Here is a 26,836-nt window from a genome sequence, read left to right on the forward strand (position 1 = left end):
AACTTTGATTTGACGCCAAGTGTTAGCCCGCGACGAGCATGACGATGAAGGGACAGAGTCACGCTTCTTCGCAGCGGGAGGTTTAGGTGTGCGTGTAGTGTGTGTGCGTGTGTGTGTGTAGTGTGTGTGTGTCGGGGCGTTTGCAACACACATGATGATGTCCTTGGACTCACGTGTTCAATGAAGATCTATTCCTCGGTGATTTCGCGCATCGATCCGCCGATGGTGCCGCTTCGTTGTCCCCGCACTTAGGTCATCTTGTGTGAATGTGAAGGTGGTGCGACTGAGCGCATTGTTTCCAGCTCCCCGTTGCATGTGTGGGATTTCCAGCCACGATGTCTGCAACATTTCGCTCTTTGTTTCTGGGTAAGTCACTTCCCCTTTCTTCATTGAAAGATTATTAATTCATCTGTGAAAGAAAAACAGCAAAAAAATGATGATGATAATCTCTGCGGCGACTACACTGACATAGCTTTTTAATTATTATTGTTAGGATTATACATGTCATTGTTTAACACGTCTGCCTAAATGTTTGCAGCACAGATTTAGGATGATGTCAGAATACATTTTTTTTTCTCCCCCCCTTTCTCTGTTGCACTTAATATGTGTTAAGGATATAATATTTATATGGATATGATAAATATAAAAGCTGCAGGTCAACACCACCTTTGTATATTAAAAAAAAAAAACCTCTCAAAAATGGCTCTAATAAATAATAAAATAAGAGGAGGGGATAAAAGTTCACCTGACCCCTCCCTTTAAATCTGCCATCCAGATTTATTGGCCTCATACCTACAGTGTGTGTGCATGTATTGACATTAAAAGGCTGCAGATACACAGTCTAACAAAGGCAATTAGACTCATTTAGAATACTGTGAGTAGAAAATGTTTTTTTTTTAAGTGTTCTTGTTTTTTTTAATAATACTATTATATGAATAAGGAGCTGCAAACTGTTTAATTGTTAAGTCTCTCTCTTGTGTGAACAAAAAAAAGCTTCTCTTACTATTACTGCGAGTCACTGTATCACCACCACCACCACAACTACTACTGATAATCCCAACACAGCTGTGAATATCAGTGCCTGGAGCAGATTCCAGGTACAGAGTTGGATAGAGGTTTGTTTAATTCCACCGTGGCTACACTGACTGGAAGTTAGTGCAGCACTGCAAGAGGAGCGTGTGTGTAAAAATGACTTCCAGTAAGAGCTTTTACACTCCCCACTGCTGTCTCATCATCTAGACTGAAAAAAAAAAATCCCTTAGCTGGGTGTAACTGGGTTAAACTAAGATTTTAGAAAGGGAGTTTACAGTTTGAGTTCTTCCTGAATGTTTTTTTTTTTTTTTTTTAAGAACTTTGGAAACATGGGAGTTGAAGTAAGAGAACAGCTGAGAGTGGCCTTTTTATGGAATAGTGCATTCAAGACCTGGCAGCTCGTCCAATTCTGGTTAAATTCTGATCCACTGAGCATTCATGTTATAGTGTAGAGAGAAACCAAGGCACCATCAGGTAGTGTGTACACTGTGATGTAGGGATTTTAAATGCATCCCCATTATTGTTTTACTTCCATTTTGTGTTGACCTGTAGTTCAGTGCTGTAGTTGCCTCTTCTGAACCCCTGAACAAGATGAACGTATTGAATAATGGAATAATTGACCAATTGTGTGGACCTGCATACATTAAGTGTGGCGGTTATGTTTGTTTAACAGTGAATCCTGAGTGTGTTCTCAGCGGTGACGGCAACTCATCCTCGGTTTAATGCAAAGGGCTGACTCGGCACTGGGCCGCCGCTGCATACAGAGACGGCGCCGTAGCTTAACATGTGGATTTACTGAAACATCCCCGATGTACTGATTGGGATAATTACGAAAATGATAATGACACCACAAAGAATTCATAGACTGTGTGTGAGAACAGAACGCTGCTCATTTAATTGCACAAAATCCATTTGTTCCCTCGTAAATATGATAGAATTGCACTTTTCTTAAAATAACCATCAGTCTAGGCGTGTTTTAAATGAGAGTATTAAATGACTTCTTGTTGCTATGGCGAGGCATTTCCTCCTTCCCCTGTCTTGTCACAAGATGTGAATGCATGAAAACTGTTGAAGCTAAAAAAAAAAAAAAAGACTGAATGTTTAGCACAGATGCATCCTGGGCCATGCCTCTGTCACACCAGGATATCTACCAGCTGACAAAAACAGCAAAGACATATATATATATGTGTGTGTTTTTTTACGGCTACACTGCTCTGCTGTTTTAAACCGGAGGGCATTTCCTTGAAGTTATTGCCTGTATTAATTCAAGATCAACACCGAGGCCAAGTAAAGAGAGGAAGTGGCTGTTTTATTATAAAAGAATCAATAGCTATTAATAGGGGCTCATTTCCTCTTTTTTTTTATTTGGCGTTGGCCTCGCAAGTCAGGAGACATGCTTAATGTAATATCTGCGGGAGATGTAATATCCACTGTTCACATTACAGATAAGTAGCACAATTAATTGCCACAGAGAGCTCCGTTTGCTCCCTGCCAATACAAAGTAAGACGCAGAATAAGGCTGAATAATGCAACTTGGTGAGAGAGTGGTGCTGGGGTGGATTGGGCCAGGTAAAGGAGACCGGTGATGGATTACCCATCTGCCCTTGTGTCAAGATTAAATGACTCTGAATGGGAGAATTTAAAAATGACTGGCCAGGAAGTAATAACACAGTGTAAGTCACTTGACAGGACTGTAATTGGAAAGAATGAGTAGCTTCGTCCAAATGGAGAATCATCTTGGAAGACGATGCACTGTGAGTGGCCATGGGAATACAGTAGACTCGTTGCATTTTTTTTGTGTGTGTGTGAGTCTGTGCATTTGTGTGCTTTATGTGACAGGCAGTGAGAAGAAGTATGAAGTAATAAGTCTTATTTACACTTGTGAGGCATCACGGTCCAAACATCTGCAGACAAAGCACACACCCTAAAACAGACACATTTATAGTTGGTGCGTAATATGCTCCGCACAGAAAGAAATAAGGAAGAAGTGAATGAGTAGCATATTACTGGAATAATGTCTGAAAAAGAAGCACTACACTCTTAGAAATAAAAGTGCTACGTAGAACCATATAAGGTTCTTCGGCTTATCCTCATAGGAGAACCCTTTTTGGCTCCAGGTAGAACCATGTTTATAAAGGTTCCACCTGGAACTCTTTTGGAAGGTTACACCAAGAACCCTTTTAAAACGCTTTATTCAGGAAAGGGGTTTTAAAGGGTTCTCTGGATCAAAATGGTTCTCAATGGAACCATTAGTGTTACCAAGAACCCTTGAAAAACTGGGAAAGGGTTTTCCCGAAGCAAATGGTTCCAGCCCTTGTAGAAGGACCCTTTTGGAACCCTTATTTCTAAGAGTGTAGGGGGGGTTAAGCACTATTTTCCCCTGTATTTCTTCTGTCAAGTTTCATCATTTTAGACATGTGCTGTCACTGTGTCAGCTGAGGATAAAGGCATTTTATATAATGTTGCTTCTGAAAGGTCATACATAGACCGTATTAAAGTAGTGAAAGATTTCAGTCTGATTTGGAAAATCTCACTGTTTCTCAGCCAGTTTTTCCGCTACAGCTCACATTCGACTTCTTCCTCGTGTGAGTGCTCCGTTAAAATCCACCTCAAGAATCCAGCACCACGTGATTTCTTGTAGAACGATTTGTAAAGGAAAATCCGCTCAGCCAGTCTTTCCTTTTTTCGCGTCTGTGGTCGTCACATACTGTAGTTCTAGATATTTTCGAGATGTGCAACCAACCGCCACATCAGCTTTTGGGGCCTGTCGTGATGACAGCCAGTCTTGTGTACACATTTCTCACACCAGGTGCCCTATGGCAAGTATAAACTAAGCTTTAGATGTAGATAAAGAGAGCAATGCTCCAAACAGAAATTCTGTCCCCTTTCTATATTTAGTATGTCTGCCAGGGAAGTAGCGGATCTCTGAAATGTGAAGATGACAGCAGCCTCTGGAGTCGGAGGTTATGAAGTGACATCTTGGTGTGTTTGTGCCTGAATCACACTCCCACACACATCCACGACCAGACTTCTGACATTCCTACAAACCCAGAGACATCCTGCTATTTGACGTCTCGTTACCATGCATTAAGGCTTTGTTTTGATCCTCTTTTGACTCACATTATCATGTCGCACACATTCTAAGCTTTCAAAATATTTGTTTTTGGAACACGTGTGATAAATATGGCCGATCTGCTTCAGAATTTGGCAGACATTTGAAGAATTTGTCAGTTAGGTGCAGAGCTTTGCACAGTGCGTGTCACGTTGTAGAAGCATCCAGCTTTCTGGAATCCATTCACACCAATTTGATTTTGTAAATGTGACGCGGATAATCTCACGTACACAGGCTGAGCAAAGCGCCCCAATACAGATGCAGTGCTGTATCTGCTCAGGAATCAATATCTCGTAGATACTGCATTTAAGCTGTATGGGACACAGTACTGTATACAGTAGGTGCTGCTGCTGCTGCTGAGGGAAAATAGCCGATAGCTAGCAGTGCTTCTTTTTTTATAGATAGTGAAACGACTTTGCTTCCATCTGCAATGTCAGCTTTTTGATATTCAGAACAAAGTGTAAACAGGATTTCCATCGAAGAGAGGATTATATTCAGAAAGCAAAAATGGCTAATCTTAATTGATCAGCAAGGACAGAGCATTCTGGAATACAAAACCTCTCGCAAGGGTGACTGAAGAGGGTACAGATGAGTCCAGAGGTCCAGACGTCCTCAAAACAATTGACCCATATCATTAACAGACACTGATTTGCCTTCCAAGCACTTTCCCCCTGATGTGAATGGCCTTTGAATGACAGCATGCTTCCCAGAATAACAAGCCGTCCTCCCTCTGTACCTGAGGGTTTCTTCATGTTTCATTGATTGTGGTGCTTTTAGTCAGAGGGTCTTTCCATTCTGTCACAGCAGGCCAGATGCCATGTTTGAAATGAGAGTGTGTGTAGAAGTGTACTTGCTTTGTCGAGTAAATGCTTTTATTTCCTGAGATGGTCAAGGTTGGCTGTATTTTTATAGCAGCCTGACATCTGAGGAATAAAAGAAAGGTCACATTGTTGAAATGTAACGTGGCCTTTCCTGCATTCATCTCCTGTTTTTACATAATTTCTGACAGCGTCTTTGTCTCTATCCATCTCCTGGTATGTTTCTGACACACCCACAGTTTTTTCAAGCTTTCCACACGTCACTCTGTATGGGCCTTTGTCGCTTGCGTCTTGTAAAACACAAGACACATGCCGAGTTTGAGCTGGGTTTGTGTCGCGTTTCTGACCCATAAACACTCCCCCTTTTTCATCCTTCACCGGGAAAATTACTGCCAGATTATTTTGGAACATATGAACAGGAACTGCCTATTTGACTTCACTGCTAATCTATGACAGATGTTCCAGAGAGGCTCACATTCACATTAACTGGAGCCACATGTGCAGGCTACACATGACAGTGTACCACACCAGTGTGTTGCACTGCCTGTACAGCACACAAACAATCAAAGACACAGACATTTTCCTTTTCAGCACATAAACATATGATCATTTTTCTAAACTACAATTACTAAACTAAATTATTTATCAGGTGACTAAAACTATTTCTTCAAGAAGTACTACACTATACCAATACTAAACACTAATAGTATTTATCACTATTGATGTGAATCTTTGGGTGGCTCATGATTCGATTCCGATTCTTAGGGATTCAATTCAAAAGCGATTCTCGATTCAACCGATTTGATTCATACGTTTCCCGATTTAAACGATTTAAACGATTCTCGATTCAAAAATGTTTACAATGCATAGTGTGTTAAGGCAAATTATGGCATCAAAACAATACCGTTTGTATAAGATAATGTGATCACACACAAAGGCAAAATTAAGACAAAAGTTAACATTTATTCATTCAAAACAAATAAAAACTTACTTCCTGTATAAACAATAACTTGGATAAATAAAAGCTTAGGCTAGCTGCCTTTTTCTCCCAGAAGTTACAAAAATAAATAAATAACACAAACTGGTGTTTTGTGTGTTTTTTCAAAATAGAAAGAAAAAAAAAAAATTTTTTAAAAATGTTGTTGTTTTTTATCGATTTTTGAAGTTTATGAATCGATTCCGAATCGGGGATGATTAGCGATTCCTATGTGAATTGATTTTTTTCCCCCACCCCTCTTTATCACTGCCCACAGTGAAATTGCAACCAATCAATCAGAGCAACAAAGCATGTGACATAGGATTCTAAAAAGACTGTGGTTCTTTTCGAATAACCCAAGGGTTGGGTACCGTTACCATAATTGAAACGATACAGTACCGGCGTGTGTATTTGGAATTCGGTAACGGTACAAAACGGTACTTTTAAAATGTTTTCCAGTTGTAAAACATAACATAAATAAATAAACTTTCCTCCTACTTAATCACCTACTTAGTTAGCTGATAATTACCTGAACGTGTGGATGAGGTTGCTCATTTCGTTGTAGTAGGACTGCCAGCAGTGCTAGTAGGAGCACTTTCCATGGGTCAAAAACAATGCCTTGCATTTCGTGTCGCAAATAAAATATTAAATTGAGCCCCGTCTGTGTCTAATTGTGTGAAATGCAGCCACACTTTCGACCACTTTCGGCTCGCCATTGTTGCTGTCATAGTCTCCATCGTGTAGCTCTCACATTCTCGTGTGCTCTCCCAGACATTACAAGTACCGAAATTTGGCACAGATTCATTAAAAGTGAACCGATACTCGGAAAACAGTAATATACAGTCAATCCAAATTCATTTTGACTTTATTTAATGCGACCGTATTCCAGGAGACACTCTCCATTATCTCATTATTTATCCTTTAATGTTTTAATGCAAATGTGGTAAGACAAAGAAAAACCTTTAACACTTTGGGTCGCTGTATTTTTAAAAGGTTCAAATTGTCCCTTAGTTCCCTTAATGGCCATTTCCACCAAGGTGGGGGGTGGGGGAATAACCATGAAAGTCAATGAAGCAAATGCAATCACTGTCATATTCTTCAAAAATGTGAGGTAATGAGATCCATGTGAGCATAAATATTTTAATCAAGGTCAGTGATTGTTTTATGTAAGCAGTGGGGGAATCAAAAAGTGGACAAAATGGTGATGGTGTTTTTGAGGTGGAGCATGGATTTGTCTTCTATCGATTAAGCCCTGTAAAGGCCCAACCCAATGTGAATTATTTACAGGAAATGGAGTTGCATCTCTCACAAAAAGTGATCAAAATTCACACACTATCAAAATGATTTGTGTATCAGTGGTGGGAGACACGATCCTATCATCTCGGAGCTCCTGGTCTGGTCTGATACTGCGGCGCTCTCATGTGCTTCCTGATTTACTGAAAACTGGCGGTGTGGAATAAAGCTGGCATGCTTGTCTTCTCAAAGCAGAACATGCTTTTCATCTATGTTCACGTCTCTGAAAGCACATGTGTTGTTGCTCTGCAGGAAAATAAACAGCTCCAAAAATCCAAAATCTTCATGCTGAGGTGTTTTTCACTTCCAAGCAGCTTAGCATAGCATTTACATCAATGACACAAAGGCGTGAAATTCAAACTATTGATAAAACATTTACACTCGTGTGTGCAGCACAGGAGCGACATTGGCATTGATTCCATTTCAGGTCAAGTCTGTGTGTTTCTTCAAATAGTTCCCCTGTCATACAGATTCCTGTTTACATGACGATGAGCTTGTCGAGATGATTTGAAATTGTTCTCTTCACTCATCAGAGTGGGCCTTTATTTGACAGTAAGGTGTTTTTTTTCGCTGCTTTGGCTGATTTTGGCTGAAGCCCAGTAAACCGTCTGCCAATAATTGATCATCTTTTACCAGTCACTTAGCGCTTTAATTGGTCATGGGGTGCACCTGTCAGACTCCAGTCTGTGTGGTGCCACATCTCACACTGTGATTATTGATTATCATGTCCAAATATCAGCTTGGACATTCAAACAATATCTCGCTGCTCAAATGAGAATCGGCAAGAGGGTACAGCTCGAAAGCAGACTGTGACCACCATGAGCCATACACATCAATCTTTAAGCGAAGAATTTTTCATGCAGAGAGAAAGATTTTTGAAATGTATATGCTGGCCATTTATTTCAGTGTAATGCTGATGCACACAGTATTGACTTTTCACCCTTCATCTTTTCTTTCGTTCTATGTGGCATTCAGCTGTAATTCAGCCCCCAGCATTGATTGCAGAGGAATAAAAGGAACTTGCATTGCACCAAACAATGGAAACCCAGTCAAGTGTCTTCTTTTCCCTGCAGGTTTTCCAATTGGGAGCTGACTGAATGAACTGGAGGAAATGTTCCACGTCGGTCTATTTAGACGCCTGCTGTTCCTTTCAATTTGAAGCAGACTATTAGCCCAGCAAGCAGGACACTCCATTAGGTGTTTTGAACCTGCGTGCTACATTGTCTCACTCCATTTCCTCCTTTGCTGGCCAGTTTTCCCTAAAGCATTAGTGGCTTTAATCAGAAGAGGCCCTGCTGCCCTTCAGGCATTTATCTTTAGCCGCTTTTGGTCGTCACAGAACAGCCTGGAAAGACTTAAAGATAGATGGTGTTTGGAAGACGGGGAATTTGGTGGTCATTGATTATAGTGGTGGAAGACAGAGTGGTTACCTGCACAAGACCTGAACACCATCTGGCAGATCTCCCTCCACTCTTAGTGCATGATTGCTGAAATCAGGACTCAGCCATCTATCAAACTAAGATCTATACTGTGCGTGAGATAAAAGGGATTTTAGACTCAAAAAAAACACATCATTCTTTAACTCTAACTTGTAGCCTTAATCCATTTATTGACTGTAATAAAACTTTGGCCTTTAAGGCTCTGCAAGATTTGCAATTCCACTAATTGATTCTTTATAGGGATGAAATCCTTGGTCATCAGAACCTTTCCTCATGTCAGTAGGTACTGTAAAAAGCAATAACTTAGATCCAGCCTTGGTTTGCCAGTGCTGTTCTCTTGCAGTGGATGTTGTGTGATGGATGGTTTAATTATCCAACCACAATGCATTTGCTCTGTCATAGCACAGCGAAAACATTGTAAACTTAATATCATTGATTAGTTGCTAAGTTGTCCGCAAATTAATGTGATGTTGCTCATTGTACTACGGCTCTTCATTCACTATTTCTGATTAAAGAGCCCACAATTTTCTTACTGGGCCAGAAACTGTTGAGAAGTTTGTTTTCAGAGGAAATAAATCATCGTGTAGATGCTCAGACTCCGTGTTTATGTCATGAGATCTGAAAAAGCTTTTACCAGTCTTGTCCTCTCTATTTTTCCTTTTCCAGGAAAGAGAGTCAGAACAGATGGCCCCACCACCTTTGTTTCTTCCAATTGGTTAGATTTGACTTGTTGGTGAAATGGACCCTGTTCGCTCTGCCATCACGCAGATGTGAACATGCACATTTGTTAATGTAGCCCTCCAGTAAATGTGGCATCTTCCACTGCCAAGAAGAGCCTACAATATGGGTGTTAAATCTTTATTTCACAAGGCTCTGTGTCGTCGCTTTCCCCATTGTAGGATTTTTGTCACGACCATGAAGGCAGCTTGAGGTTTGGGAGTGTATTTTACTGCCTTCTAAATAAAAAAGTGCTCTCTGCAGCTGAAGTGGTGTTCATGTGATTGCGGAAAGTCACCGCAGTAATATAGTGCAGCTCAGAGAACAGCGAAGTGATGACAACAACTTTGCAATAATAACTCACGGCTCAGTGAATGTCTCCTTCATTAGTTTTTGACATCTTCTCCATTTCTGTTTAGCGAGCGCTTGTTTAGTCTTGCTCCATCACGCAGCTTGTCAGACCTAACTTAAGGAGCACCCCATCTCTAGCTGAGAGACAGACGGGGCCTAAGGACTACATTCAAGATGTCTGTCATGGTTTGGCATTGTTGTCCACACTGTCACACTTTAGCTTGTCTTTCTGCGGCGGCTGGTTGAGGATAATGGCGTTCTTCAGTGTGTGAACGGTGCAGTTATGAGCGAAAGCCGCTGTAAAGTGGAGTTTGACAACTTTAAAATTTGCTAAACACGAGACTCTTTCTGGACCTCACATTTTCTGTCAGCAGCAACAAACATTATTTTGTGTGTGTGTGTGTGTGTGTGTGTGTGTGTGTGTGTGTGTGTGTGTGTGTGTGTGTGTGTGTGTGTGTGTGTGTGTGTGTGTGTGTGTGTGTGTGTGTGTGTGTGTGTGTGTGTGTGTGTGTGTGTGTGTGTGTGTGTGTGTGTGTCTTTTTTCAACAGGGAAATCAAGTGTGTTAGCATTTGGCTTGATTTGCTGTGCGGAGACGTGGTGGAGGAAATAGCAGAGTTTGCAAATTCAAGCTCTTAAAATAATTAAAGTTGGCATGATTACTACTTTCTAGATGTTCCAAGCTTAAAAAGGACAGCTTTGGTAGTCAACCCACAGTATAAGCAAGCTGTGTTATTTTCTGAATGTAGGAATAATACATGGAATGTGCAGATAAGATGAAATCAAATGCATAATTCTGTCAGTGTAGTGTGAGTGAAACAAAGCTTTTGGCCTCTGGACCCCTCTGGCTGGAAATAAGCATTTTTCCATTTAAGAGAAGGAAATGCTGCTTACTTTATTAACCTTTCCTCTTGGTTGCACTCTTGACATTGAACAAAGTGGAAGAGGCCTACTCCTTACTGGCCCTTTTACTAATGAGGCAATTAAGTCCATCCTGCGTTGGTTGAGCAAGGGGCCAAGAGGGAACAGCCAGTCATCTGCTGTCTCAGCAAACATCAAGTGTCTTAGCTGTGGTGCAGTCAGAATACATAAGAAGCCGGCTTTGTTGCAGTGATCTGATCACCAAGTTTCCTCGGTTCCGTCTTGTCAGTGCAACCCTTCGCACAGATGGAGATCACAGGCAACACCAGGCTTCGTTTAATGGCGTACACAGAATTGCAGCGAATGGAAACAAAAGTCAACCACGGAAATACAATTACATTTGTGGTCTATTTGTGAAGCTAGGGTGAGCAGCGTCTGTGTCGAACAGCTATTTGCACAATATTTGGGGTAAACATCAAGAGCACTTGTGCAGGGATCAACTGTAGGATTGTCACTTTTCTCCTCGGATTATGGTCCAGTTCAGAGTTAACGCTGCCTGCTATTTTGTTAATGCCTCAGGAAACACATTACATGTCAGACATGAAACCCCCGAACTGTTGTGCTCAGAGTCAGTAAATGTACATGAATGCATGTCAGTGCTGCCTGCATCTACAACACGGCCTGATCCCTGTTTCACTTCGTAGCCTCTGTGGGTCTTGTTGACTTGAGTATTTACCTTGTTTTTTTTTATGTTATGAGTTATTCATGCTGCTAAAAGAGCCATTGCTTGTAGACAGATTGTGGAGGTTTAGATCGTAGGTGTAGATTTTTTCCGTGAATTATAAAGACGTGGACTGAGGGCATTGCTAGGATCCTAGTCCCACAAGACCTATGAGGAAAAAGTTGTTTCTCTTTTTGAACTGTTTACTGACAACTCGATGCTGTGAGGAAAAAATATGAATTTACAAGTGTGGATACGAGTGATTGAATAGCTGTCAGTGTGTTGGTTTTATCATCCGAATCCTGCTCAGACACATGTTGAGGAATTGTTGAGAGTTGCATTTGCCTTAAGAGCTTCCAAGAATAACGTTGATTGCTATAAAATGTGCTTATACTCAGCATTGATTAAAGAAACATCCTTGTTACCCAATTATGAGTTTGACAGCAATTAGCATGTTTCCTCCCTCTTAGCCCAGTGACTGGCTGCTAAGAGCAGCTGCTATGTCATAGGAAAGAGGCCTGCATTAGGGTCTAAGTTAATGTGTTTAAGGGATGCACAATTCTAACGAGTGATAAGAGAAAGGCTTACGGCTGCTCAGAAAGGATTAGGGGACGTAGTTGTCTGTCTTAAAGCTCCGGCTTAACCATCATGCTTTTCCCCTCCTCCATCGCTTCCCACTGGTAATGAATTGCCAGTGTTTCCTGACACAAGGCATGAAGAAGAGTGTCTCACTTGGCAGGGAATGGAGATGACTGCTCATTAGCGGAGGAAAGGTGGTGTACCGAACCGAAAAGACAAGATGTTGGGACAGATTTGTTTGAAATCAATGACTGAAGCTCCCTCTTAAGTATTCAGCTGCCACGACATAGCAGAAAAGATTCATAGGCAAAGGTGCGCTGAAGCCACACAGACATATGTAGAAGTGGAGGAGGATAGTTCGCACCGGCGCTCCCTTTTTTGAAATCGGGTTTTCGCCCACTTGTGCACGTTTTACTGTGCGCTTTAACATATTTGCCTGTGCCACATGACCGGATCAATAGCGAGAGATTGCCTCAGCTCGGCGCGAGACACGGACGCCTCGGAATTGACAAGGATGGAAAGGAAACGACGAAGCTCCGGTTTTCAGTTACAAGACACAAAAGATGCACAGTGGCAAGGTCACAGTAAAAGTGCTCACTTAGCACTGGACTTTACCGGCAATGGACCATGTATATGTTTGCATTAGGCTGGAGGGAATGGACACATGTCTGTGTAGTAAAATACACTGAATCACACAGAATACATGGTGCATGGATGGAGCTGTCATCGTTCAGCTCACAAGGCACAGAAGCACAAGGCGTTGGAAAAATACTTCCATCCCTTTGTCGTATATACCAGGTGCACCAATGAGTCTGATTGACAACTGACTAACTTTTACCTTCGTGTTTATCTCGATGCTTTCATTTAGACCTGGACACAGTTGTTTCTGACGTGATGTCAGTGTTATCACTTGTCATGTGCTGACCCTGAACAGTGTATCAAGAGAGCTTTTCAGTCACGTTCACACTGTTTTGTCATCTGGTAACTGTATCGCATCAGGTCTTTAGGGAAATCATAATGAAATGGCGCCAGCACATTATGAATGAAAGTTATGATGCTGAGGCATGGAGCTCTCCTTGCACCTTCGCCCCGTTCTCCTCGTCTTTAGCCGGAGCAGTTGCACAGATAATCACATTCCTCAGTTGGTCTCATGAATTCAAGAGTTGTGGTGGTTGTAGGTGGTGGTGGTGGGAGGGTGTTTAACCTCCTCCGTCCAGTGTGTAGAAATGTGATGTCTTATGGCACACATTATAATCTGAATTCATTTTATATATCAATTTTATTTCATTGATATGCTGCCATATCAATGAAAGCCTGCATTACTTTACATATTGATTTTTGCTTGACTTCACCTGTAGCAGGGCTCAAGTAATCCCACTTATTGCATATGAATTCCATCTGTCACAGTGTATACCATTTTAAATAGAAAGCAGAATAACAAATATGTATTTTTATTTATTTTTTTTACTACAAATGTTCCCTGTATTGCTATTGTTTGCTTACGTGGCAATATAAATATGAATGATGTTTCACTCGAGTGACCGGCACAGTCATCAATCCTAATATTTAGACTGTAGCCTGCCGTCCACTCCCAGCAGCGGGCTTGACTACATGTAATCATAGCCATACACCGGTGTTGTATTGTGCTGTAGGAGAAAAGCTACAAGCACAGCAGCATAGTCCATCAATCTAAGAGGCCAGATTTTCTTCTTTTTTTTTTCTCCAACCCAATGTTTGAAGATCTCACATGCCAACCTCCCTCCCCCATCCTGAGGGAGTATGTTTATGAGCTCTTTCTCTTACTGTCCTGTCTCTTTCCATTCCCCGCTCCCTCTTATGAGAAGAGGGGTCTGAGTGGACAGAGTGTGTATGGCTTTCTGCCGCAGGGTCATGATAGATGGCCACTCAGCTGTGCGCGTCTTCCTCACCATAGTCCAAATATTTCTCCGACATAGACCTGCATCTACACGATGTTGCCTTCTGTGAGTTCAGCGCGGCCCGAGGAGGAGTGTTTTATGAGATGTAATGGAATTACAGTAATCGGATTCCCGAAAAAAGATCACATCTGTAATCTGTTGTATTTACTGTAAATATGCAGTAATCAGATCACAGATGAGGCTTCAGAGTTATTGCATTGCTCAGTACGACTGTGCTATCTCAACTGAAGATCTTCCTTTTTAATTATTGATTCAAACTGTTCAGTTTAACTGAATACTAGAAAGATTGGCTTAAATTTACAATTTCACCAGGTCACAATTTAGTGTGAGTTCAGCACTTCAGCTAATTACCTTTCCCTGTAATCTTCCTAACCTTCATAACTGCTCCTATAGTGAATGGTGTGCTGGTTGGTTGGACTTATGTGGGGGGTGGGATGTATATGTCGAGGAGTAGTATTAGCAATGGGATGACCCAAGGGCCTAATTGAAGGCTGCTGCTCGGTCATAGAAGGAATAAGCGCTGCAGGGGTGCTCTGCATGGCAACAAGCCACTGCTTTTGGGTCAGAGAAATGAGAGGGGGAGAGAGAGAGAGGGAGAGAGAGGATCTGTCATTGATCCTGTGGCATTAGCCTGGGCTGCAGCCACAATGAAGCCGGGTCGCTCTCGCTCTCTTTCTGTGTGTGTGTGTGTGTGTAATGTAACTGCAAACATCCTAGTAATTATAACATACACACACACACATATATATATAGCATGTGTACCTAAACATGTATCTGTGTACACGTGTATTCCCACATGGCCTTATGTGTAGCTGTATGTATATGTGTGTGTGTGTGTGTATTACCATTTCTTAGTGGTGGCCTATTGCAGGTATGCATTGTCATAGAGTGAGTATACCATATGTATTCATTTCTGGCTCTGTCTGTGTGTGTGTGGTGATGAAACAGGAGAGGCTTCTTGGCGACTCATCCATCATTTTCCCCCCTGGCCTGCAGTGCCCTCAGAGGAACGCTGCACTGTCACAGTGACATTGGGCTCATTTTGGACGAGAAAAATGGTGCATCCGCCCCAAGTGTCGCCACTGTGTGTTGCGTCCCCCTCGCTTCCAACCAAACAACCAACTTAGACGCCGCAGTAACAATCCCTGCGATTGTTTCAGCGTTGTTCTCTCGTGTCTACAGGGACAGATCACTAATTAGAGATGCTGGTGTGCTGAAGGACCCTCATTTGTCCACAGCCATTTAGCGTGGTTGCTTCAGGTGCGCTGTCACCTTCTCTGACCCTCCCCATCCCCCAGTCATCTTGCTGGATAACCTTGGAAAGACTGAGGAGAAAATGAGAAAAGAGAGCAGTGTGTTATGAGTGTCCCGCAGTCTCTCAGCCCCGTCTCTTCCTCCCCTGTGATGTACAGGGGTGAGTCAGCATGAGCAACTGCAGTGGAGCAGTCCAATCACTCTGTTTACGCCTGCCTCTGAAGAGACAATGCTAACACCACAACACTAAACCACCTCTTCTGCTGCTGATTCATGATTGAACGTGGATATGTGTGGGCACGTGTCCTCCAACTCTTTTCACGGACAGCACGGGGCGGCACGAGCGCACATCAGGCAAACTTTCACTGCTGACAGTGATGAGTTTCATGGTCAAGGAGACATCCTGGGCAATGAATTTAAAATCAAAAAAGAGATGAGTGCATGAGAGAGAGAGAGAGAGAGAGAGAGAGAGTGAGAGGGGAGGGTTTGGCAGACAGTGGGGGCATGATGCAACATGCAGTGTCTGTTTCTCTCCCGTCAGTCGTGAGAAAGACAGAGAGTGGGTTGTACACGGATGTTTAAATCTTGAGTATTAGTCTCAGTGTATGGTTAATGTTGCAGGTAGCAACAACACACATGATTCTCTGAGGAATTATACATACAATACACTCTTAGAAATAAGGGTTCCAAAAGGGTCCTTCTACAAGGGCTGTGGTTCTACCTGGAACCATTTGCTTCTGAAAAAGTATTTCCCGAAGAAAGGGGTTTTCAAGGGTTCTTGATAACACTAATGGTTCCCGAAAGAACCATTTTGATCCAGAGAACCCTTTAAAACCCCTTTCCTGAATAAAGGGTTGTAAAAGGGTTCTTGGTGGAACCTTCCAAAAGGGTTCAAGGTGGAACCTTTATAAAAAGGTTAAAAAAAAAAAAAGTTTCTTCTATGAGGCCAAGCCGAAGAGCCTTATATGGTTCTACTTAGCACTTTTATTTCTAAGAGTGTATATATATACAGGCATGACACCACATTAGTTCATAGGTGTAATCTGTTTAACAGAAACACACACATCCACATAAAGACATGTAACTACAAGCTTAACTGTAGCCATGGCATGTTAACACATTTCTTCCCAAAACAGCTGTTGGGAGTTAGAGAAAGCAGAGAGATAAAAAAAAAAACTAAGAGAAACAAACATGAAGGTAAAGAATATAATGACACCAGCAGAGAGTTTTTACATTTTAATCCATGTGAATATAATCAAATTTGAGTAGATAGGTTTGGATAATGTGGCCAGAACACTCTATATCGATATTTACTGCTACTATAAATGTTGTTTTGTTCCTGGGTGAAATCAGTTAATTGTGGTTTTTAAACATCTTTAAGGGCAGAAAACGACAAACACTTCAGGACTTGCAGTATATTTGTCCCGCTGTCTTTAGCCTCTGCAGCTGAAAGAGTTGCTTATCAATCCTGCCTCAGGGAAAAAAAAAAACATGCACACACTGTGTATGTGCAGATCTGATGCGTCTGATGTGCTTATGTATCAGCAGAGGGACAGACACAAAATGCACAGCTTTCTCCCCAATAAGATGCCTTTCACAGATAGCTGCTGTGCAGCAGACAATAGCAAGAATAGCTTCAATTCTGATCCGAACAACGGCGATGTGAACAACTGTGTCCTTTGCTGAACTCGCTTCAGCACATTCTCCCCTCTTTGACTTTCCTTCGAACTTTTCCCTTCTTTGGCAAAGTAACTTTTTCATCGAAACATGCAACCTTTATTTGTGTCATTGGAGATCAGTTGGCATCCACCCTCTTTCATTGAACGTCTTGTTTCTTCCCTGTGCCTGCAGCAGTGTGCACGGTGACCTCCTATTCCCACCTGACCTCACCTTTCCCATAAGTCAAGCCTAAGGTTGACGTCTGTTATTAATTTGCATGACCTTGTTGTCTGTAATGTCCTATTGAGCAGCAGTGAGCCCCGTATTGTCTTTCATACATCCCTGAGAATAACTTCCTTCCTGTGCGGGGATCAATAACGTAGTGCGGGACCTAAGAAATAGAACGCCATTTCCTTTGCAATAATGACAGAAATCATGGTGGGGATATATGCTAGCCAGCCTGAATCGATAGCCATAATGTGAGTGTAAGCTCTGTCCTTCCTGTTTCAGTGACAGAACTGTTGTTTGTTGATAAAAATGTACATGCACTATAAGCGGTTGTAGGTGAGGAATCTACACTGAAGGTTACAAATGTGTCCGTTTTCTTTTGAATACCACAACCAAGCCTTATGATGCAGTGCTCCATGGACTCTTATCCCGGCCTCTGACCATGAAAGAATAGTGAGTAACACATTTCAATCATTCTGTCATGAGAGAGCTATAATCTTTTACTTCTGCGTGGCATATGTCCTTCCACTTCTGACTAATCCTTATAATGCCTCAGAAGCGAAGGTCATTGTCAAAGCCGAGGGGTGATTAACTTAATCCACTTGTTTTCTGAATCCGATTTACCTCATTTTCCAAACTGGAGAACAATGTTCTGCTACACAGACATCAAGATGATAGCATGGCATGCATTAATAAGGAGGGCCCCAACACTGAAGAGGCTTCTATTATCTGTCTATATCATCTGCATCCCATTATGTTCCGCCGGTTCTATCAGCGGATTTTTCTCCTAACGATGGCACTCAAAGCTATCGCCGCCATATGAAGAGTGTGAGTGAAAAGTGAGAGCAGATCACCCTGAAAAAGCTGATGATCTCTCTGCTCTCTTGTTCATGAGCTGATCTGCAGCATAAGCCATGAGCAAAGCAAAGTAAAGCACAGAGTCCCGTTGATCAGGAGGCCTGTGCTGCGGCCGGCCAGCCTCAGTGAGTTACGCAGTGCAGTGGCATACAGTTGACTTCATTAACAGGGCCCTCCCTTCCAGAGGATGCTTTATTTACTGCTGCACCAGGCAAAGACAGATGCTCCATACATATTATACATCATACTATAGAGTTTTGTGCAAGTACAAATAGGTGTGTTTAAGTGAGTGTGTGTATTTTAGATTCAAGACCGTTTCTCTCCACAAGAGGAGAGAAAAGTTTAACTTTTAACAGACAGTATGCATACTGCGATTTAAAACCTGTTACACAGTGAATTTTGAATTAAAACTCAACTTGAAAAGTATCAGAACAATTTTAAATTGTTTATATGTTGATGTATTCATGCGTGATAGTTTTAAAACTGCGTAAGCTCACAATATAGATAGATATATAGAATGTGACTAAACATATGATTAATTCGTTCAGAATGTTTATATATATACAGATCGTCTGACGCAGTTTACTCTTCATACATACCTGTACCAACCAGTTGAACCTCAGCTTCAATTGATCTCTATGAGACAGCACAGAATGGATTTTTTTCACTGTGGTGAGCAAGACGGTGATTGGATAAATGTGGCAAAATCATTGCTTTCAGGGAAGCGTACCATCTCTGGGAGTTAGTGGAGCAGTGGGTGGGCACAGATGCTGGGCTTATTGACTGCGCTGTAGAAATATGAAGGATACCGAGGTTTCAGTCTCAGTCCCATGCAGATTTTGCGTGTTAAGTCTCAAAACTAGGGCCGTCAAAGATAGCAGTTAACGCAACTTTGTTTACTTCCGGTGTGTGCTGACCTCTATTTGATGGGGATAATTTCTGGGTATCCTGTCAGTCAGTCAGGCAGAGCGACGGACGTTGCGATCTTTTGCCTTGACTGTCAAAGAAACAGATGTGCGACTATTTGCTGAGACCTGCGTAGAGTCCCAACACCTAGAGTGGAAAGGAAGTGGCAATCTAACCACTCTAGGCACAGATAGTGTCCGTAATATACTGGCAGCTGCCCTACGACTTCTATTTGTACACCAAGCCTGGCTGACTGCACTTTCGTTCTCTCTATCTACTGACAGCCCTACTAGAAACAAATAGCAGCCAATTGGGATTTATTTGCTCGGCTATATAGACCATTTCTGTTTGTGCATATTATGCACTATAAATAAAAACATTATTGTATTATTTCTGTGTTTCTGTTTAACATATCCTATTTCCTTGTTCCAGTAGTTCGTTCATTCAGAGCAGAGGGCAGAATTTATGTATATAAATAACTGAGCTTCCCGTGTTTCAAAGATCAGCAACGGCCAGGCATGTCTGCATTTATGAATATTTGTTCATAGATTTATTAGTATGTGTGTCTCTCAGTACATTAGAGCAACCAGTAGCTTCCCCCTGTCTGACTGGATCACTGTCTGTTGCGTCATTGTCTCATGGCATGTGAGCTGCTCTGGAAGTAGAGGTGACACACCGCGCTCTTATTTTGCCAGTTATAGTTACAGGTTTGGCACTCAAACATCATTTCTTTGACTCTGAAGAGGACAGTCAGGACATATAAACACGGATTATGAATGTGAGGTCCAACGGCAAGAGGTTGAATGTGAATGCAATCACCAGTTAGAGGAAAAACCCCAGAAGAAGTAAAACTTACTTTTTCTGTCTTTTATATTTCCAGTAGTGTGAGAACGTACGTTTTCATGAGATCGTGGGCTTTGAGTGGCCTCGCAGCACCCTGTAATTTATGTCGTTACCTCACTTTTGAATGTAAGCCACTATGCAATTACAGAAAATCAGTGATTGTTGCCTGCAGAGGATTTTATATTTAACTTTTTCAAACTCCTCATGAACTTCTCATGTACAGCAATAGATTTCTGGTAAATGTTTGCGAGAACAGAACATATATAGAAGGATATGGACTAATACTGGATAGTTTGAGTTTATTTATAATTTATATTTATAATATTTATAATATTAAACCGTCACTATTTGCTGTGGTTTCATCAAATGTGATTATTTCCAAAGACACAAAGACTCATTTTTACAAACTAGACCAATAAAGTTATCACTGAAACTGGAGTAGAACACAAATGAAATGGCGTAATTTTTTTTGGAGAGTGAGACGTAGGCTTCATGTGATTTTGGGTTCCACCCTGTCCTTGACCTGCAGTGTGCACATGCGAATGGTCCTGCTGGGAGCTCGGCTTCTCATATCACCGGGATGAAGCAAGAGAAGGGAGTGAAACAGATAAAGAATAATGAGGCACAGAGAGAGAGAGAGAGATGCTGAGAGAAAGGGAGCGACGTCTTTAAATGTGGGGCAGCCAAATGAACAGACAGTGAGTTAAAAGAAGGACGAGAGTGAGTCACAAGTAAAAACAAAAATGAGGAGTCTTCAGTAGATCCTGTTGTACGGCTCTTGAGTCATTCATAATAAACAAGCCTAATGCACAATTAAAGGTACCCGGAGCTTCTCCATCACTTATTAAGTCAAGCTTATAATCAACTGCTGATTTAATAGCAGTGTTTGTGTGCATGCTAGTCCTCTCCTCTGCCTGTCACTCCCACCACTTTTGCAGATTAAGATGTGACTGAGCCAGAATGAGATTTCTCCATCGCCAGAACAAACACCATAATAAGCATTTCCAACACAGGCCTTATTATGTCTTTCGTGACTGAGTTCTATTGCAGTTTCTACAGTGCTGGCATTTTGATCAGCTCTAGCCCCAAATGGGCTTCATTACATGTTTCCCCCGGAATATCAGAATGATAGAGTTCTTGCCCGTCCATTTAAGTAGCTTATACCCTCAATATGAATGGTTAATTTGCTTGGAGGTGAAGTATAAAACACCTCAAGGTTGAAAATGAGAAATAAATAGTTGAAAAAGATCATGGGCGCCTGCCAAGAGCTGTTTTTCTTCTCACTTTTGACTATTGTCGAGATCAGACGTAGGTTGTTTAATACACTGGCAACACTATTCTTCTTTCCCAAAGCTGTAAAACAAAGAACGCTTGTTCAAACGTCTTGAAATTAACACCTGAAGCCAAAGTTTAAGGAATAATGTCTCAAGATACCTCAGCATGGGAAAATTGGGACTTTATAGTCGACCCTGTGATTGTTTTCCCCCATTTCTTTAAATAAAGGAGGAAGTAAATGGCACAAAGTTATGATAAGGAATGTTTCTCCCTCTCCGTTTTGGATCATGATTGCAGCGGTTTGCATGAGGTGTGTTTTTGACCTGGATTCTTTGTGAAAGGGCCAGAAGCTTAGCGTGAACCCCGGCAAAATAAAAGGTGCTTTTATCTTCTCTGTTATTCTCCAGCTCATGTTTAGGACCACATCTGTGTTTGCTATACCGTTTCTGGATGTTTGTGGAGCTGGCTGAAGTATTCCTCTTTTCCCTTGTTTGCTGAATTTTCTTTTCCCTCTGTAGCCCACACCACCCGGGGATTCTACTGTTTGCCTCTCCACTCCATTTGATAAAGCAAGTCTGCTGAACAAAACCCCTTGAACTGGCTTCGGTTCATTGAAACAATCCCAAGATGTAGGACTCAAATCGACCTTAATATTTTATCACCTCTGATTCTGGGAGAAGGAAAACAGAACTTTAGCTGAACTGTTCCTGGAAAAATCCCATGACTGCATTCACTATGATTAACACATAAATTAATTATTTCAGAGCATTTCATGAGAGAGGAAGGTATATGCATGGTGAAGCTTAATCGCAGCCCATTTCCTCGCTTTATTGTTTTTCTGAAAGACTGTTTGTGATGATGAGGCCAATCTGGTAGTGGCCAGTGTGGGAGCTGATCCTTATCGCTTGTGTTCTCATGGCTTTTGATGGAGCTCTTGGTGGCAATTTCTGAGCTACAGCACAGTGAAATATGGAGCGTTAAAGCTTTCCTTCTCGCACGTCCTCACGGGCGATTGAAGTTTATGTTAATTTGCTTGTTTAACAGCCTGGCCGACCTCTTTAGCGCTCTCCTCTGCTCCTAGTCCATTCCTGCTGCCTGGAAATCATCACAGGCACTTTAATCAGGGGAAGAGTATGAGTTTGGCTTTTTAAAGAAGACCTTTAATGAGAAACAAGACCCTTAGGATTTCCTCCCCTTTTGGTTGTGTTACAAAAGGTCTTTTTTGACCCCTTTTCCCTTTAAAGGTACAATATGTAGTATTTATGGGTTTATATAACCCAAAATCCACTTTTGTATACATATTATGTGCTCCTGCATTGTCTAGTCGCTGTATAATAGTTTTTGTTTCATTTTCGTAGTGTTTCAAAAAGTCATGTTAAATAACATGACCGCGGACCGCGGTTGCATAGCCACTGTTAGCAGCGAGACGCCATGTTTCTACCGGAGCCTGTAAGGACAAAAGCGAGAAGTAAAGCGTCTCTTTACTTGTAGCGGAAGTCCCGCCTCCTCTCGCTCCGCTTCGTCTGTTACGGCCGCGGTAGCTCGCCCTCTCCCTCACCTCACGAACCTCATCTGCTGACACGGAGAAAGACAACGAGAATGACATTTGACCAGCTGCGGATACCGTAGCGCTCAGGGAAGGGAGGGGGTGAGCAGAGCAGCAGGTCTTTGTTGTAAATTTCAGCCTCTCCTCTAGATGGCACTATAAACTACTTATTTCCCCTTTAAGATAAATTAAGTTTAAGTGCATATGTGCAAGACTTAGGCTGTCCAACTAGATCAGCGTCTGCTTTGCTTCGAGTCTCCACCTGTCCCTACAAATTATCTCTTTTGCCCCACCCTGGGAGGTCCAGCGCAATGATCCATTTGAGCCAGAGAAAACAAGCCCCCATTACTCTCAAATTGAGATTGGCACCTCATTCCAGAGCGGTGGTCAAAGACCGGTCAGTGTTGGAACTCGTTTGTGTGGAAAAAGAGGTGTTAAAGCACATTAATCTGCTCTGAATGGACAGCTGCGGTAAATGTCAGCAGCTGTACCTGCATCCTAATCTGACAAGGAACCATTCAAAGATTTTGACCTACAAAAGCCATTGAGAGTGTGTCTTAAAATTAGCCAGGTAAATAGAGAACAACAAACCGTAAAACTCAGAAATGACCTATTATGAGAGGGTTTATTTAGTGACTAGAGGTTGTGATGCACCAAGAAAGCACTGAAGTCAGGCTTCAGAGGGTAACAGTGTGTGGTTAATGCTGTTTGCTCTGTGTTTGTAATTACAAGAGAGGAGACGAGGAGTCTGTGCAGTTAAAGGTGTGAGCTGTTATTAACCGAGCGGTCAATAAAACACTTAACTTAATAAAACACAGTTTTTTATTGTGTTTCCTCTCTCTGTCTTTTCCCTATTGTTCATCGTCTTGCATCGTTTATGCTGTGTCTAAAGAACCGTGAGTTTGTCAAATGCAATTTCTGCAGTCACACAATTATGAAGACACCGTCTGCAGAGCAGATAACGGAGAGACGAAGCCGCATGAGGCCCTGGAGGTGCACCAGATCGAGCTTTGCATATTTGACACTGTTTCCACCGACTTCTCTGGAGGCTGCTGGTTCTGGCACCTCAGCTACACTTCAGCTCCATCGCTGCTAATTCACTAATCACAATAAAGCTGTTAACAATCCAAGAGAAAATGAGAATCTCTTGATGGCAGGTGTAAATCCTCTGGCATACAATCAACATGCTTTTATTGGTGTTTGTTTTTTTTTTTTGTAAAAGTTAATCACTTCCTGTCTGATTTTTCAGAGGTTGTTTCTTGAGTTATGTGTTGAAGTAGCAATTCAGATGAAGAACAATTCTGTCGTGTTTAAATTCAGCTCAGTGTTTTAAGTTGCTACTTAAAATTAATCACAATTCTTTACGGAATAAATTTTTTGAGCTGTCCTTAATGTTGAGTTGTGGGTTGAATATTTCTGTTGTACAAAACTTAAACAGTTTAAGGACGTCACATAGCTGGAATGTTAACACGGAAGAGAAGGAAGAAGAAACCTGTGTAAATTTACAGACGGCTGTGAAAACCCGGGTGGATTTACTAAATAAGAGGCCAGGGGGCTGAAGGAATCTGTCTTTCCAGTCCCTGATGGGCTGGAATATGGTTGGATGGATTGGGTGCCAGATGTTTGTGGATATGCAAGGAATATGTCAAGGCCCTTGCAGCATACTGCAACATGTGAGAAAGCTTGGCACAGTAAAGGCAGCTCTCCCCTTGGCGCAGTGTGCTTGTGTGCAACTTAGTCTTGATCCCAGCTCTAACCCAAACCCAAAGACATTCTCATGATATCATATATTTAACTATTTCGCTTTTAGTTTCTCTTGCTGTTTTTGTCTTTCTTCCTCTTTTTCTAATCATGGTATTCATTAGGTGCGATATTATTGCATTACAAGAGTATCATAGTGCTCTACACATACAACCTTATCTAAATTCAGGGAATGGAAGAGGGAAGTTAATCAAGGCAATTAGCAATCCAATCGCTGCCTTGACAGCGCCGTCTCGCTTTTTGCTGTATTGGCATCCGGTGGATCTTTTGCAATCATCTCAGCAGAGGTTCCTGTGCGTAATCCTGATCGGCTGCTCTGTCTCAGTGTGCCGAATCAACTATATCACAGATTTAACCCGGAGTAGTTCAACTGCCAACAATTGATCCAACGAAGAAGACAGATGGAACGGAGGTACTGCATGTGTCCACTGCCCACATTCATCTCGCTAATCCGTCTGGTATCAAGGATGTAAGTCCTCTGTTGGGCCCGCGGTTATGTCATCCAGGGGGTTTATGTTGGAAGTATTTTGCAAACTTATCACCATGCCAAAGGGGTCAATCAGAGGGCTTTGATCAGTGACCTTGCAAACCTCTAAAGCCATGCTTCAACCACCCCACCAGCAACCATGTCGATGAAGGATGGACTGTTAGCATCACAGGGAAGCACCCATGCGTCCCTGAGGCTGATTAGAACACAGGTTCATGGACGTTATTTACTGCACGGCCTGTATGTGTACACGTGTGTGTGTGTGTGTTCTGTTTACATGAGCATACTCTCAAGGACTCTGCACCCAGCAGGTTACATGCCTCATAGCTCCATCCCCAGCTGTGGGGGCCAAGATGGCTGTCATTTTTTTTTTCTATTGGATGTGACACCTCTTTAGCCTTGGTGAATAGCTGGTGGAAGGTTGAAGGCTGCTGACATATGCTCAGACCATGACATGCCAGAATGTGCTGTGTTTGTGTGTGTGTGTGAGTGAGTGTGTGTGTGAACCTGGGTGTCCATGATGGTTTTGTGTGGCTTATTAACACCACCACTGTGTGTCTGTGCGTGCGTGTATATGTGTGCACCTTAGACGACATTGCAGCTGATGGCTTGTCACTGATAGTGGCCCCGCAATGAAACGAAGGTCACAGTACTCTCTGGGATTCATCTGGCCCTCTCATAGGAGTACTGCTGTAGCTGTTGGCTAATGAGACAGTGGATGGGAGCAAAGGAAACGGAGGATGGATGAAAAGCCCTGAGAGAGATAAAGAGAGAGAGAGAGGGTGTGTGTATATGAGAGTGAGAGAACGGGGGTGGGTAAAACTGAAGAGGCGAAAATACAGAGTCAGGCAGTGGACAAAGAAACAAGACAAAGAGGCAAGAAAGTAAGATATAAGCTGCAACTGCAAAAAAAAAAGGGTACGTCTGATAGTCATGCTTTTGGGAAGACAGCGGACAATGGGAACAAGTGAGGTAAAAGCAACTAGGAAGGTGGAGCACATTTATAAACAAGTTTCTCCTTCAACTCAAGCAAACATATGATGTATCACCACAGCGCAGCATTGGCCTGTTGCAGAAACAGTATGGGAAGTGTCCTCCTGATTTTTTTTTTTTTTTTTGCTGCCACGCACCTACCTTCCTCACATCAGCTCCGTCTTCTTGTCTCAGCATCCCTAACTCCCTGTCTTTCTCATTTGCTCCTTTTTTGACTTCTCCTCTTTTTGTTCCCCCTCATTCCTTTGGAGTGTGCTCCCAGACTGTGCCCTTAGGCGACCATGCCTCGGAGATGATGGATTAGTTGGAGGGTGCTTGGAAGTGAAGGGGGGTTGTGGAGCACTGCAGTGTAGCATGACTGATGGGGACATGCATTATTTTCCTGGAAGGCTCAGCCAGCAAGGGCCAGAGTGTTGTATATGTCGCTGGCGCACATTGCGCAAAAAAAAAGAAAAAGCGCATTGTGTAACCCTGAATCATGACCCACTATTTCTCTTTTTGTTGTTGTTATTTTTGCAGATGTTCAAGCAGCATGATAACATTTGGTCCTCAATGTTTTTCTGACCAACACTTGTTCCCCTCCGCAGAGTACAGAGCAATCAGCATATGTGTAAAAGGCCACTTGGCTGAGACATTATCCAGTGACTCACCTCCACTGCGGGACGTCATCCCGCCCCCACTTTGCCTGCCTTGCTTTCATGCATCATACATGTGTATTATATTGGCCAACGCCTACCTCTGTGTGTGTGTTTGTTTTTCCTTCTCCGGGGTGAGCGCACAAGGTGGAGTCATTTACCAAATGGCCGTAAGCATCCATCCTGCTCCTGCTCCTGCAAAGCTTTTAAGTCACGTTGTTAATTTTTAACTTAAAATCAATATGCCAGTCTGTGAATTCCCCGCAACTTGGTAAAAGAACGTTTGCCCAGCACACTGTGCTTGCCATGCTGTGCATATGTACTGTGGCCTCGGCCCGAGTCATTCATTTATAATGAGTCAGTTATGACTCCCCCGAGTCGAGCTGGAGACGGGAGTCTCACTGTTCAGTCAACCAGAACCTCCTGTTGGAGCAGGAATGGCAGGGATGTGCCACCGCACAGTGTCAGACGCACACAGACAGAGGAACGCCGCTGTGACATTAGCATCTTGTGAATATGAAGACTCAAGATTACACTCCTATTTAGCACACAGGGTT

General features: G+C 42.4%; 1 protein-coding gene across 1 annotated transcript in view; it reads left to right on the plus strand.

Moving 5' to 3' along the window:
• Window positions 1-335: 335 nt before the first annotated feature.
• The window catches only part of clmpb (CXADR like membrane protein b), a gene marked incomplete at both ends in the record, with an annotated part of 60,635 nt that continues 34,134 nt past the window's right edge, over window positions 336-26,836 (plus strand). The window contains one exon of the mRNA XM_083886436.1: window positions 336-366. Coding sequence (XP_083742562.1) covers window positions 336-366 — 31 coding nt within the window. The remainder of the gene's footprint in view (window positions 367-26,836) is intronic.

The sequence above is a fragment of the Microchirus variegatus genome (assembly GCF_963457635.1).
Source record: "Microchirus variegatus genome assembly, chromosome: 3".
NCBI classification, from domain to species: Eukaryota; Metazoa; Chordata; class Actinopteri; order Pleuronectiformes; family Soleidae; genus Microchirus; species Microchirus variegatus.